This window comes from Harpia harpyja, chromosome Z, assembly GCF_026419915.1.
Source record: "Harpia harpyja isolate bHarHar1 chromosome Z, bHarHar1 primary haplotype, whole genome shotgun sequence".
Taxonomy (NCBI): Eukaryota; Metazoa; Chordata; class Aves; order Accipitriformes; family Accipitridae; genus Harpia; species Harpia harpyja.
This window is the reverse complement of record NC_068969.1, coordinates 59,460,660-59,475,710: the sequence shown is the minus strand read 5'-3', so window position 1 is coordinate 59,475,710 and position 15,051 is coordinate 59,460,660. Positions and strand designations below refer to the sequence as shown.

Sequence of the window (15,051 nt, the reverse complement as noted above, 5' to 3'; positions counted from 1 at the left end):
TGTAGGATGGGTGCAAATAAATGTGTTGTATACTTCTCTGGTCTTACCATGAGAAATCTAGATTTTAAAAACCAAGCTAGTTTTGTTTGACAGTGTTACAGCAAAGTGTTACAGTTTAGTTTCCTCTGGGATAGTAAGTTTTCTTACAAAATTAATACATTGCCATCACTTGGAATACAAAGAGAAAGCAAGCAAGAGGATCCTGAATGTAAAAATGCAGAGTATCCTCTGGCAGAAATATTCAGCTTTCCAAAATACATGCCAAAAAAATGCAAATTTCTCACCTTTCCTGCTTTCTGAGAGTAGGAGTGGGGTGGTTGTTTTTTTCACAATATTGGGACTTGCAGCAGCAGAACCGTTGAGACAGCTGCAGTCCTATGTTTTATGTCACCAGTGGAGAACTTCCTGATATTCTGTCTCATTTCCAAGTTTAACCTTACTCTGATCACCAGAAATCCACTGGTGTGGTCTCTTTTTCATTCTAGGAGCCCAATACTTTCAGTCTTTATGTGTTCTTTGGTCATATCAAGGATTAATGACTAGGGTGAACAGAAAGGACTGTAAGGACTCGCCTAACTTTCAGTGATATTGATGGCTTAAAGTGAACTGGCATAACCAGTAATTTGAGCTCCTTACGTCACACAGTCAGCAGCAGTGGTGATAATTCCCTACCATCTACACATCTCCATCATAGCTGGAACATTAGTTCTTAACATCTGGGTTTTTTGATCAAGTCTACTCCAGTAACACCTAGCTTTGAAGCTCTCCAGCAGCCTGTGTCAGGTAGCCACTACCCACTTTCCCTGTCCTTAATTCACCACCTGGATATTGCCTTTTAGTTATCAAAGAGGGGAATACCTCAACAATCTCAACAAGGACCATTAATAACCTTCCAAATGTTCACTGTAAGGAATGCTCCATGATAAATGATTTTATGTAGCTGGTTCCATGAGATGTGACTGCTGTTTGATTAACTCCCATGGGTGCTAGTAATGCTACTCTTAAGTGTTTACAAATTATGTTTAGAGTCCAAGAGATTTTTCCAGTTTGTTTTTTTTTTACAGGCCTGTGGCTTTTTTAATCTTTCTAAGTATGGAAGAGATACTGGAGGAAGACAGAAAGTAAGCCATATATGTCCTGGAGGAAGGACAGGAGGGGGAATAACTAACCATGTGAATACCTCTGAAAGCAGAGTATTTCTTTCTTCAGAGCTGTTAAGTCATCATTTTTCTCCAAAGATATACACTTGTATTAAAGAGAAAAAAAGTGGTTAATGTAAGTAAACAAGCAATTCAACATTTTCCAGTCTTATCAGGTTCAGCCAAGAGAAAACTGGAGGAAGGCAGAAATGGGGACAAATTATCACATTTTTTGAGATCACACTGATCTCTGGGTAGCCTCTGTCCACACAGCATAGCTTGGTCTGGTTTAACTCCTGACTGATAACATTATCTTAAAACAGATAGTTCTTGTTTTATTTTTATTGGAGTTAAAATGTAGTTACCCAATGGTTATGGTCAATAAACTACTACATGCAACAAATGCAAACAGACTGCTCATTAAGCTAGTCTGTTAGTGTAACTGACCTGCAGAACCTACTTTCAATTACACAGAAACTTGCTCCTCGAGCTTAACAACTAAATTTTTATTTCACACCTGCAAATTTTCATTACAATGTTCTTTATCCTTAAAGCTCTGGAAGAAGTTAACCATGATCATGGGGAAAATGTCACGGCTAAGTTAGAGGTAGTTCACAAGGAAAGCAAAGTTTCAGTGGAAAGAAGGGATATGCGTGTAGCATTACTTAACACTGTTATTATAATCTTTTTCTGTTATACAATGGTGTTTAGTTGAAACCACAGCAGTACATACTATTTTGAGTCAATTTTGCTTCCAGGGAAAAGGAATTAAGAATTTTTTACCCCCATACTCCATTTGATTGTGGTTAGAATTGTATGCTTCTGTTTTACACTTTTAAATTATTTTTGTCTTACAAATAGTCTTACTTTGCTTATCTGTATATTTTAAGCCAAAATCAGAATACAGTCAGCTAGATTCAATAATTTCATTTGAAAATTCTTAATATTTTTGCTGTCCATCTTCTTGAAAATGTGTAAAGCCTTAAAATTTTTCGCTGAACAGAAATACTAGTTTCCATAATGTGCACTTCTGCGTAAGGAAAGAAAAAAATAAGCAGGTTAGATGAAGAATCTGTAATTAGTTTGGGGGTAAATATATTAAACAGCCTCTGCTAGGGGCAATTCCATCCAACACAGTAACCTATGCAAATCCAGACCATGTTAATATAATCAACATACTTCCCATCAGGAAAATAACCTGTTTTTTGGGCATGCCATAAACCAAGAAACTCACCTTGTTATATAAAGTGTGAAGCTGAAAGGGTATTGTTGTGGTATAAGCCCAAATGGCAACAAAACACCATGAAGCCGCTTGCTCACTCCCCCCCGCCCCAGTGGGATGAGGTGGAGAAAATATAAAGAAAAACTTGTGAGTCGAGACAAGGACGGGGATCATGCACTGATTATGGTCATGGACAAAAACCAGACTCAACTTGGGGAAAAAACAAAATCCATTTCATTTACTACCGATCAAATCAAAACAAGGATAACAAGAAGTAAAACCAAATCTTAAAACACCTTCCCTCCACCCCTCCCTCCCTTCCAGGCTCAACTCCACTCCCAGTTTTCTCTACCTCCTTCCCCAGTGGCACAGGGGACAGGGGATGGGGGTTGGGGTCAGTTCATCACACATTGTCTCTGCTGCTCCTTCCTCCTCAGGGGGAGGACTCCTCACTCTTCCCCTGCTCCAGCGTGGGGTCCCTCCCACGGGAGACAGTCCTCCATGAACTTCTCCAACATTGGTGCTTTCCACAGGCTGCAGTTCTTCACGAACTGCTCCAGCGTTCCAGGGTCCTTTCTGTGGGCTGCAGTCCTTCAGGCACAGGCTGCTCCAGCACAGGCTTTCTCATGGAGTCACAGCCATCTTTGGGGGCAGCCACCTGCTCTGGCGTGGGCTACTCCATGGGCTGCAGGTGGGCATCTGCTCCCCCGCTCACCTCCGTGGGCTGGGGGGGGACAGCCTGCCATCTCACCATGGGCTGCAGGGGCATCCCCTCCTCTGGCGCACCTCCTCCTCCTCCTTCTTCGCTGACCTTGCTGTCTGCAGAGTGGTTTCTCTCATATTCCAATCTCCTCCCCCACTACTGGTTCCCTTTCTTAAATCTGTTATCCCAGAGGCGCTACCACCGTCACTGATGCGCTCGGCCTTGGCCAGAGGTGGGTCCAACTTGGAGCTGGGGGATCTTCTAGCAGCTTCTCACAGCAGCCACCCCTGCGGCCCCCTCCCCCATTACTCCCCCCCCCTAATCCAAAACAGGTATACTGAATAATTTACAGGAATTTTTGCAACCATGTGGCTAGGTGTAATGTCAGACTTGTTTCTGCTGATCTATTTGAAGCTATTAAGTGAATGAAACACCAGTATTTGGGCACACAGTTTTCTGTCCATGCTGACCTGAGTGGGGCTTTGTGAAGATCCGGTAGATGCCTGATGTGTAAGCAGGCCATAATGTATGCCACCCATGTCCTGACCCAAACACAGTGCTGCATGCTTTATGGTTTATTTTGGTGTATCATTGAAAGTTTTGCCTAAACCAAGTTTTTCCTGTAAATCCTCTCTGTATCCATGATTATCAAGGGTCTCTTAGGTAGGGGGCCCGGAGTTGGTTTGTGCTTCCTGGTAAACTCTGTTCTGCCACCACAGAAAACGCTTCTTTGAGAAGGCTGGAGATGTTCGTGCAGGCGCTTCGGGACCAAGGGATCTCTAGCAGGCCCTGCCTGGGGCAGGTTCACGGCCGGCCGCTTCCTGCGCGGCAGCGAGGCGCCGGCGGGGCGGGAGCCGCCGGCGGCTGCCTGTCACCGGCGCGGCGCTGGAAACCCCCGTCAGCCCCGGGCACAGGGACCGGCCGGCCTGGCCCCTGCCGAGCGCCGCCCCCGCCCCAAAGGTGCCGGACTCGCTCTCGCCAGAACAGGGACGCGGTCCCGAGGCCGCCTGGGAAATCAGGCCGGGGGCCAGACGGCCCGTCGGCCTCGAGCGCTCCCCTCGTCCCGCTGCCCTCCCGGCTCCCCCGCGCACACAGCGCCACGCAGCCGCCGGGCTGGGCCCGCCCCGCCGCGGCCTCCCTGAAGCACCGCCGCCCACCCGGTGCCACCTGGCGGCCCCGCAGGCAGGAGCGCCGCCGCCCCGCCCGCCTCGCGGGAGGTGCCCAATGGGGACGGCGGCGGAGCCCGGCCCCGCCCGCCGCAGCGCGGATTGGCTGCCGGCCACAGGCCTAGGCGGTGGCGCCGCCGGGGTTCGGGAGCGCCGGCGCACTCGCGCGCGGACGGCGGTGCGGCAGCCATCATGTCGCGGGAGTTCGAGCTGTGCCCCGGGCGCCGCGTGGGCGGCGAGCAGCCGTGCTTCATCATCGCGGAGATCGGGCAGAACCACCAGGGCGACCTGGCCACCGCCAAGCGTATGATCCGCATGGCCAAGGTGCGCGCGGGGCCGCTCTGCCTCCGGTGGGCGGGGTGGCCGGGGAGGCGGGAGCGCGGCCGGGCTGGCGGGGCGCCACGGCGGGCGGGGCTGCCCCGTCTCCCTCGGCGCTTCCTTCTCCGCCGGGTGGGCAGGCCCGCCCGCTCGCTCGCTCGGGTGAGGCAGGCAGCTCGGTGCGGGTGAGCGGGAGGCCCGGGGCACCGGCGGGGCCCGGGAAAGCCGGGAGACGCTCCGGTCGGGGAGCATCGTCTCCGGCCGGTGGCACCGCGTGGGAGGATTGGAGTGATTTACAGGAGGAATTTTTAAAATAAAGTAGCTGCAAGGAGACAGTAGTGGTGAGAGCCAGCAAAGCGGGTGCTAGCGTTGTAGCCCTCAGTCCGTGGCTCGCAGCCTATGATCTCATCGTGTTTGCTTTTAGGAAGCCCCTACCTCGTTCACGGTACACGCACGTGCCATGGACACAGACAAGGGCAGATTATATCGTCTCCGAGGGCTTACAGTGGTCCTTGAGTCATAAGTTAACTGTGAATTTGGGAAGAACCAAGTAACTCTCTGATGAGCCTCTAGTTTGATTGCATTATGGTTTTTTGAGGTAATAACTTGTGTAATCCAGTAAGACAGCCAAGCTGCTTTAAAATTTGGTATTGTGTATATTAGATATACTATTCCTAACATAGTTAGAAAACAGTGTATCATCACTAAAGGAGAAGTCAGGGCATAATGTGTTCAGACCCATGACTGCGGTGAAAGTGCAAAATAGCTTAGTGTGAGTTTAACTTCACCATTTGTGTCGCTTCATACAAATTTCAGATTCATACTCCTTCTACAAAATCGTGTCACTTGTTTTCATGTAAAATTATCATGTGACAGCTGAGCTTGGAAAACACCACAGAAATCGACTCTTCCAATAAGTGGCATGCATAGCAAGTGGCAGTTCGGTTTTGTAGTTTTAGTACGATTTCTTTCTAGGCTGCTGCTCTACTAAGTATACAGGCATTTTGAAAGAAAAGGGCTCGTGTGTGCAGGTCATCTGTCACTGTGTTTGTACCATTCCTGTGATTGCTATGATGATAATGTGAAACTCCACTGCAAATGAGCACATTAATTGCACAATCCTTGTGTTCCAACTAAGGATGAGTGCAGTTTCACTTGCACTTCCACTCAGTGCGCACCAGCTTGTTTTGTAGGGCTGCGGAGCAGACTGTGCTAAGTTCCAGAAGAGCGAACTGGAGTACAAATTCAACAAGAAAGCCTTAGAAAGGCCCTATACATCTGAACACTCCTGGGGAAAGACCTATGGGGAGCACAAGCGCCACTTGGAGTTTAGTCATGACCAATATAGAGACCTAAAGAAATATGCAGAGGAGATTGGAATTTTCTTCACAGCTTCTGGCATGGATGAGGTATGTAAGTCATAGTGGAATGACAAGCAGAGTCCAGCTGTTGTGTCTATTGGTTATTACTTAGGCGCGATAGTTCTTACATAAAAAGAATACTAAATACATGGGATGTTGAATTTCTAAATGAGGAAACTAGAGTAACTATACTTCTGCCACTTCACTTGTGCATCTGCAATGGTTGAGTAGATGGCTGAACATTTTGGAAGATCTGCCATGTATGCTGAGGAATTTATGCACAGTAAATCACATTGGAGACAGAGCCTCAGTTGAACTCCATGAACAATCACAGCTTTGAGAGTGTAGATCAAGACTGCAATCTGGCCACCATCTGGTGTTGGCTGGTATATTGGCTCCAAGCATTTCAAACTTGCCTGTGTTGTAAACCAGATTCCTTTCTCAACTTAATCCCTATTATTTCCCTCTTTTTTTCCTTTCTGCTGTTTACTAGACCTCCACTGATGTTTCTAAGCAGCAGAAATGCTTATATTCCTTTTTCTTTTACTAATCTCAAGGAGAGGGTCTCCACCTTGCCCTGTTACTCCTGAAGCATTTACTGATTTTTGTCAGTGGGCTCTTGAATAGTCAGTCACCAGCTTGTAAAGTCCATGATGCTCATCTGCTGCTGTTCCCCCTTAAGAGATGTGTACTTTAACTCTTGCATGTTGCCTACCTCAAAATGATGTTAGTTACAGTATTAACAAATGCAACGCACAATTGAAATGTGTAAGCTGGAAAACTGGGTAACGGTTAAACCTCAGTATAGATCAGAGATTACAGATTGTTTTACTTTTCTTTGTGGCCTAGAAAATACAGAGAACCAAACTGAAAGAGACCCTCCTGAATTAAGCTAACCACTCTTGCATAAGGCAAGCACAGCAAATGTCCCTGTCTTTCTGCAAGTAGCCTTATCGAGGATGGGACAAGGATGGGATTTATTTAATGTTTTAAGGTGATCTGTTCAGTGCCTCAGTCTCCTTACCACCAGAGAGAATTCCTGATGTATCAGCTTAATCTCCTTTCTTGTAATTTTTTGTCCTGCCTCATCTGACATAAAAGTTCATACTTTTCTTGTATCTCCTGTCTGTGTATTTGAACACCATTATCACCTCTCTTTTCTGTTCTGTGTTCTCTGGACTAAGCAATTTCAATTCCTTCAGCCTTTTTATGCTGTCTTTTCTAGTCCTCTGGCCATTCTCACTGCTTCTATCAACTTACTGTCCCTATTGACTAAAATCCTTGAATTGCTGTGCCCCAGCTGAGATGGTACAAGCACCAAACACCATAAAAAATTACTTCAGATGTCTGATGGACAAAAAGATGTTTTGCATGTATTGCAATAGCCTGATGCCATGGACTCAGATCTGTGAAAAGAGGGTGCTGTGACGTTTCTTTTATTGTTATCTTCATGTCTAGGAGACCTGCTGAACAACACCTACTCCTTTAAGAAAAGAATAATTAAATCCAGTAGTCTTGGACTTCTATATCTGGGATCTTAAAGGCCCATATACCTTTGGGGGGAAAAAAGCCCCCACTCTGTTTGATGTTAAAACCTTCAGCTTTTAAAGGCTATAGTGCAATGTAGAACACCTTTCATATGCAGCAGCTAAGAACACTTTCCACCTCTGGGCACCCTCTATTTCTCAAGATACTGTGCTCCTTTGTGTTTGGCCTCAGCAGCTAATTAACAGTACTGATACATGTTTGTGCCTTCTTTTTTGAACAGTAATTACATTACATAGCTCCTAGGATTTCTGGTGGCATTTCTGCAAGACATGGTTTGGAACTTAGGGCAAACATTGCATAAATTGACGTAATGATTCCTTGAGACTACATTAACTTCTGTAAATTGAACATAATCTCTGGAACTCCAGCTGTGTCGAAGAGGTTAAATTGTGTGTTTAACTATATGAGGAAATCAGTGAAGTGATGTGTGAAGTAAATGTAAAGGCTATGTATGAGTTAACTCCTTTATCTACTCTGTTCCAGTATGTATGGGACATAAGACAGGATCCCATTGAACCACTCCCTTTAATGTCATCCCTATTATTTGAGATTAATTCCTCTTCCTTGAATCTCTTACAGAAAAGCTGCCAATTTTCAAGAGATATTTACCTAATGAAGAGTGGCCTTAGATATGAGGTCTATCTGTCATATTTCATTTTGTGCAATCTCCTCAGATTAGATCTGTGGCTTTTTAATATAGTGTATTCATTGTCTTCGTGCACAGTGCATCTTAGTGAATAAACTACATTAAAGAGATGTTACACATCCTAGGTACAAGAAATTGAATCTGCATTATAATTATGATTAAAAAATAAGACCGAAAAAGATGCGATTCTCTTCTGGACGTTAGCACTCTTTTGCTGGCACCAAGTAAATTTGACTGCAACAGGGAATGAGCTGAAGAAATTAAAAGTGTTTGTGGGTGGTTGAAGGGGGACAAAGTTAGCTAACTATTTTGTTGTTTCCCCTGGATGTGAATGTGAATAGCTCTTGCCTGTGATAGGTTTGGGATTTTTTTCCTTAAAAGTACTAAATTTTAAAAGGCCACTTACTGATGCAATACTGATTTTCATGGAGCCTCCAATAATTCCTCAATTCTCTTCAATATAGCACACATATTTTTAGAAGGCAGCAGAGTATAATTAACATTTGAATAAACTGTTTTATAGTCTTTTCTTTGGCATATTTTATATTTATTTTCCAGCATCTCTCCTAGAAGCAAATCCATTTTGGATTTCCCTTTTTAGGCACTTATTTTTTTCAGGTGTTTATTCAATATACAATTTTTCAGAGTGACAGATCTATTCAGGAAAACTACCTGTAGTTCTAAACACCCTGTCTGTGGTTTAGTATTTCTGACCTGCAGGAAGTATGTGGCAGGAAGACTGCCTGCATGCCTGCAGTACATTTCTTCTTCAACAGGTAAGCTCCCATCTACAGGTAGTTGCTCTCTCTGGTAGTGCCAAAAAACCCCCAAGAATGCTGTGGCCCACAAGCTCATCTTGAAGTTAGAGGAGCAGTGGAGCTCACCTGTACTAAGCAGCTGTACCTACAGCTGGCTTGACCAGCTATGGCTGGGAGACCAAAGAGACTGCCTTGAGACAGGGATCCCAGTCAAAAACCTGTGGAAAATCTGGTTTTGTAGTAGAAATAGAAAAGAAGGCACCTCAATAATACTGGAGGGAAGTGTCCTGGTTTCAGCTGGGATAGAGTTAACTGTCTTCCTAGTAGCTGGTACAGTGCTGTGTTTTGAGTTCAGTATGTGAAGAATGTTGATAACACTGATGTTTTCAGTTGTTGCTAAGTAGTGTTTAGACTAAAGTCAAGGATTTTTCAGCTTCTCAAGCCCAGCCAGTGAGAAAGCTGGAGGGGCACAAGAAGTTGGCACAGGACACAGCCAGGGCAGCTGACCCAAACTGGCCAACAGGGTATTCCATACCATGTGATGCCACATCTAGTATATAAACTGGGGGGAGTGGGGGCGGGGGGAATTGCCGCTCGGGGACTAACTGGGCATCTATCGGTGGGTGGTGAGTAATTGCACTGCACATCATTTGTACATTCCAATCCTTTTATTATTACTATTGGCATTTTATTAGTGTTATCATTATCATTATTAGTTTCTTCTTTTCTGTTCTATTAAACCGTTCTTATCTCAACCCACGGGTTTTGCTTCTTTTCACGATTTTCTTCCCCATCCCACTGAGGGGGGGGGAGTGAGTGAGCGGCTGCATGGTGCTTAGTTGCTGGCTGGGGTTAAACCACGACAGGAAGTCAGAAACTAATATCCTCAGAATAGTAAATGTTATTTCAGAAGAAGTGTATTTTGGGGAGAGGTATAGAGATAGATAGATAGATAGATAGATAGATAGGACCTATTTAATTAAGCTTTGGTTTTGCTTTGAAGGGTTGTTTATTTCCCAGCATGGTAGGTTTTTATCTTTGATCCAGCTGAAGTGGTGTGTTAAAATGCAGTGATTTCTCTTCCTTGTAGATGGCTGTGGAATTCCTACATGAACTGGATGTTCCATTTTTCAAAGTAGGATCAGGAGACACAAACAATTTTCCATATTTGGAAAAGACTGCAAAGAAAGGTAAGCATTTTCTTTCAAGCCATCTTGGTAAACATCACTGTGTCTCAGTAGATCAGTTATTAGATCTTTCCTGCAATTGATTCTGGAAAAAAATCTGAAGTACCTTTAGAAGAAAATCACCCTCAGACTTGGAAGAAAACTGTTCACCCAGCTTCCTTTTCTAGTTTAACTGAATTAATTTACTTCAAGAACTTAATTTAATCTGGTGTAGCTTTCTTACCAACTTAGGACAAAACATGTGCATGTTTTCTAACGGTTAGGTCGCCCAATGGTGATTTCCAGTGGGATGCAGTCGATGAACACAATGCATAAGGTTTATCAGATCGTGAAGCCCATCAATCCAAACTTTTGCTTCCTGCAATGCACCAGTGCATACCCGCTTCAGCCAGAGGATGTCAATCTCCGTGTTATATCGGTCAGTGAATAACCCAGAGTGTGCCATGGGTAGGGTACCAGAGAAGGGCTATGCACTTTTATTGAGATGTATTTCCAGATCTTAGGCATGCTGGAATTTGCTTCTGAGAAGTTAGAAGATGAATCATGTTCCTCTAATTCCTGCAAGTGTTGAAGTACAAATAGCCATTGGATCCTCTTTTAGCAGAACTCAGCTTTGAGGGATATGATAAAGCATACTACTGGAGTGTTCACAATTAAACAGAGGAAAATAGGACACATGGTTAACAGGTTAACCCTGTGCTTTGTAGTGCAAAGAAAAATTATGTAGACTGTTACCATTAAGAAGGTGCACGGAATTGAGAACATAATTCTAAATAGGGGCTAGATCAGAAACTTTTGTTAAAAATGCTTCGTGTGAGTATCAGAGCAATGAAGAAAATGGATTAGGCCCTTGTATAGTTTCCTTTACTGAAAATATTACTTGGATATGCCTAACAATGATGCAAGAAAAGCTTCTCAAATTGGTTAGTGTTCAAGCACTTGCCTAGCTTTATGCACATGTAGTATGTTATTTTTAGTAGAATGGGACATGGCTGCATTTAATTGCCTTTAGGATTGGGTGACTGTCCCCTGTTGTATGGCTGAAAGGATTGCTTCAGATTTTAAATATGGGGTTGAAGAAATCTGCTGTGGATACAGGTTAAGTTTAACCAGTCCACTGGGTTCTTGGATGAAAATAGAGCACTACTCTATCACTGTAACTTACAGTGACGCAGGCTTTGAAGACCTTGAAGAGTACAACTGAATTAAAAGGAAAAGGATTAAGAGAAGTTGTAGAATAGAACATACCTCCTTTTCCTTGTCAGTATTGATAATCCTAGTGAAATTCTTAGAACATAACAGTCGGTAAAGCAGTGTGACTTGTTGACCATAAAAAAAAATTCATTCTCAGCATAACCAACTGCTTGTTTTGTGGCACAGTAATTGTCCGTGGTTTTTATTGCAAATATCACTGTTAAATTTGCTTTATCTTTGAAATTGCTACCTTGGTAATTCACACCAACTTTGTCATGATTCAAGGCGTATCAGTCAGCTTTTCCTGATATCCCCATTGGCTATTCGGGGCATGAAACTGGCATAGCCATTTCAGTGGCAGCTGTTGCTATGGGTGCTAAAGTAGTGGAACGCCATGTGACTCTTGACAAAACATGGAAAGGAAGTGACCACCAAGCATCCCTGGAGCCAAATGAACTGGCGGAGTTAGTGAAAGCCATCCGTACTGTGGAAAAAGCAATGGGTTCTCCAGTCAAACAACTCTTGCCCTGTGAAATGGCTTGCAATGAAAAGGTAACTTCTGCTTTTGATTCATGTACAGCTGAAACTTGTTTAGACCCATAGCTAATAACTCTATATTCAGAAAAATAGCTTGGTAATTGTTTATTGCAGCAGTGTTTCTACCTCTGCACTCAAAAATTTATGCTGCTAAGTAGCAGCATGCAGTGTTTATGCTTAGCCCATGTAACCACAGTGTAGACTTGTCGTTTCCTATAAACTGCTATTTCTGGCATTAACTAAGTTGAGTGGAATCCCAGAATCATTTAGGTTGGAAAAGACCCTTAAGATCATAGAGTCCAACCATTAACCTAACACTGCCAAGTCCACCACTAAACCACGTCCCTAAGCAACACATCTACATGTCTTTTAAATACCTGCAGGGCTAGTGACTCAACCACTTCCCTGGGCAGCCTGTTGCAGCACTTCATAACCCTTTTCAGTGAAGAAATTTTTCCTAATATCTGATCTAAACCTCCCCTGGCACAACTTGAGGCTATTTCCTTTTGTCCTATCACTTGTTACTTGGGAGAAGAGACAGACACCCACCTTGCTACAACCTCCTTGAGGTAGAGAGCAGTAAGGTCTCCCCTGAGCCTCCCTTTTCTCCAGACTAAACAACCTCAGTTCCCTCAGCTGCTCCTCATAGGACTTGTTCTCTAGACCCTCCACCAGCTTCATTGCTCTTCTTTGGACACGCTCCAACACCTCAATGTCTTTCCTGTAGTGAGGGGCCCAAAACTGAACGCAGCATTCAAGGTGCGGCCTCACCAGTGCCAAGTACAAAGCACTCAGTAATAGTAATAGGAATAATAGGTCTCTCTGACTGTGTATGAGCTGCTTTTACACTAAGCTAGGACACTAGTCAGTCTAATCAGATTACCTCCATTCTGATTCTGAAAAATTCCAGTGAGCCATTATCCAATTTCAGAAAGGATCTGGATGTTTGCAGCAGCCTAGTTACAATGAAGGGTTTCCATGCTAACTCAGCCTTCATTTGGAATAAGAAGTAATGGGGAGGGGAGTTCCACATGACCTCTTCCCAAGTAACTGCAGATTATTTTTAGCCATTTGGGGCATACTAAGCCTAGGAATGTGTTTGATTTAAACTTTTTTTTTTTTTTTTTTTTTAAATTTCTCCCCTGTAGCTGGGCAAGTCTGTTGTGGCAAAAGTGACAATTCCTGAAGGTACAGTACTGACACTTGACATGCTGACAGTGAAGGTGGGAGAGCCTAAGGGATTTCCCCCAGAAGCCATCTTCGATCTGGTGGGCCAGAAGGTTAAAAAAAATATCGAAGAAGATGAAACCATCACTGAGCAAGTAGTGGAAAATCATGTCAAAAATGTGAAGTGCTAAACTGAAGCACTCCATTCCATATTTCATGATATAGTACTGCACTTCTACACAACATACTTAAGTATAGCGGCATGGTAGTTTAGAAGAAAGGGGTGTGATTATGAGGATCCAAGCAAGTTAGGTTTTCAGGTTCTCATTAGCAGAAAGTTTCTGAAGCAAGTGGATATAAATTATGAAGAGCAATTCTATTATAAACTGTATAGCATTGTGTCTAGAAAATACCATGCTCCTTCTTTCTCCATTCCACTTAACCTAGATTAATTTGGAGTTTTGCCCAATCAAAGACCACAGTCAGCTGCTTTCCAGCTTCCCTTTTCTGGTAAGAATACAGTAAATCACAATAATTTTGTCTACACTTTGAATTGTTCTAACCCTGTATCTTTTGATGTTCCTCTCTTTTCTGCCGTTTTCCTCACTCCTGTGATAACAGGATGCTAGCTGAATGCAGATAAGTCAAAGTTTACACACACTGAACAGAAAACTACACATGCAACCTGATGGATTTTTCTCAAGATTAAATCCTTAAGATAAGAAGTCTCAAGATAAAGCAGTGGGTTGCAGAATCTGCACTGTGGGGAAAGTGAGCTCCTTGAGAAAGCTAGGTTCTCAAGAGACAGTACCAAGAAAGGAAGCAAATTGGGTATGTAGAAAGGTTCCATTTAAGGGACAAAAGAAACAGCCTTTTTGTGAACTGAAAGGCAAGAGGGCAAGCCAGACAGATTAAGGGGTGAAAGTAGATCTGAGATGGATCAGTGGAAGTAAACTTAACCTATGCTTCAAAAAAATGTCAAAAACATCTATTGTGAGCTGAGTGAAGCCTGGAATCTTAAATAAATTCTGGCGTGCATTTAAGATACCTGTATTTGTACCTGGGGGCAACTTCTTAGGTAGGAAGCCAAATGCTGGTGAAGATTCCGCAGCTTTCTTCCTGTACTAACAAGCAAATACATTGGGATGGTTTTTTTTCCCCTGACACTAGTGTTTGAGGCAGCCGAGGCTGGCTGCTTGTCTAGATCGCATCACTATGTTTCAGCATGATGGTCAGTGCTTGTCTTGTGTGCTCTGCTCTTGCACCACAGCTTCTCAATTGTCAAGTAAGAAATGCAGTCCCACTCCTATCAGCCTGCTGCTCTTCCCTTTGTCCAGGAAGGAGCTGTGTGGCAGCAGCTGCAAACCAGGTATCCCTCAATTAGCTTGCTGAGCACAGAACTGCTTTGGTGTTACTGATCTGCATTTTTCTGTGGTGCAGTCACGTACTAGTGATGGTTATTTGGAACTTGCTACCTCTTGGTCATGAGTTGGTGAAGCATCTTGAATTTGGTGGTGGTGTTTCTGTACCTGTGTGCTGTTTAGTTCCAAAATGTTTACTGTTCTGCAGTTCTGAGGAAACTATTTGTATCTTCAGCTGGGAAGCAGGGATTCTTTGAATCATGTGCTTGACCATGTATGAGCTCTGACTGATGCAGTATGCTTGCCTTACATTAAAAAACTACTTAATTGTTAAAAGATTTTTTAATTTTATTTCAAATTTGAAAAATAAATTTAGCTTATAAAACAAGCTGTTATTTCTGTGTTTAAGCCTATGGTCAGACCTTGCCTTTGCCAGCACCAGTGATGATTGCAGGGCCTTTAGTATTTGAACATTGTAAGATTACCCGACCTGTTTCAAGTAGCAGTGGTTCTTCACTCCAGCCAGGCTGGTCATAGAGGCTGCTGTAAACACAGGCTCCAAAAATTTCCAGGACTTTAATTAAGGTAGTGGGGAAAAAAAATAAATTATCCCTATACAGAAACTTGCAAGCTGTCTCTCCTAGTTTTATGTGAGCCTACCTTTATCCAGTTGCGCTTAAAGAACCTTTGCAAATGGGACACAAAAATAAATTAAGCACAAGTCCCCCACTGACCTCATATTTT

At 43.6% G+C, this 15,051-nt stretch overlaps 1 protein-coding gene across 1 annotated transcript; it reads left to right on the top strand.

Moving 5' to 3' along the window:
• The first annotated feature begins 4,373 nt into the window (after window positions 1–4,373).
• On the top strand, window positions 4,374–14,695 carry NANS (N-acetylneuraminate synthase). Its single transcript, XM_052776362.1, has 6 exons — window positions 4,374–4,554; window positions 5,742–5,957; window positions 9,952–10,051; window positions 10,312–10,466; window positions 11,528–11,794; window positions 12,928–14,695. Exons 1-6 carry the CDS (start codon window positions 4,423–4,425, stop codon window positions 13,135–13,137), a joined length of 1,080 nt encoding a protein of 359 aa, XP_052632322.1. The 5' UTR covers window positions 4,374–4,422; the 3' UTR covers window positions 13,138–14,695.
• The last annotated feature ends 356 nt before the right edge of the window (window positions 14,696–15,051 follow it).

What these genes read in the sequence shown, in the direction of transcription:
- NANS (XM_052776362.1), top strand. Translation starts at nt 4,423, where the DNA reads ATGTCGCGGGAGTTCGAGCTGTGCCCCGGGCGCCGCGTGGGCGGCGAG. An exon ending in GTATGATCCGCATGGCCAAG is followed by an intron (nt 4,555 to 5,741) that starts GTGCGCGCGGGG and finishes CTTGTTTTGTAG; the next exon opens with GGCTGCGGAGCAGACTGTGC. An exon ending in GGAAAAGACTGCAAAGAAAG is followed by an intron (nt 10,052 to 10,311) that starts GTAAGCATTTTC and finishes TCTAACGGTTAG; the next exon opens with GTCGCCCAATGGTGATTTCC.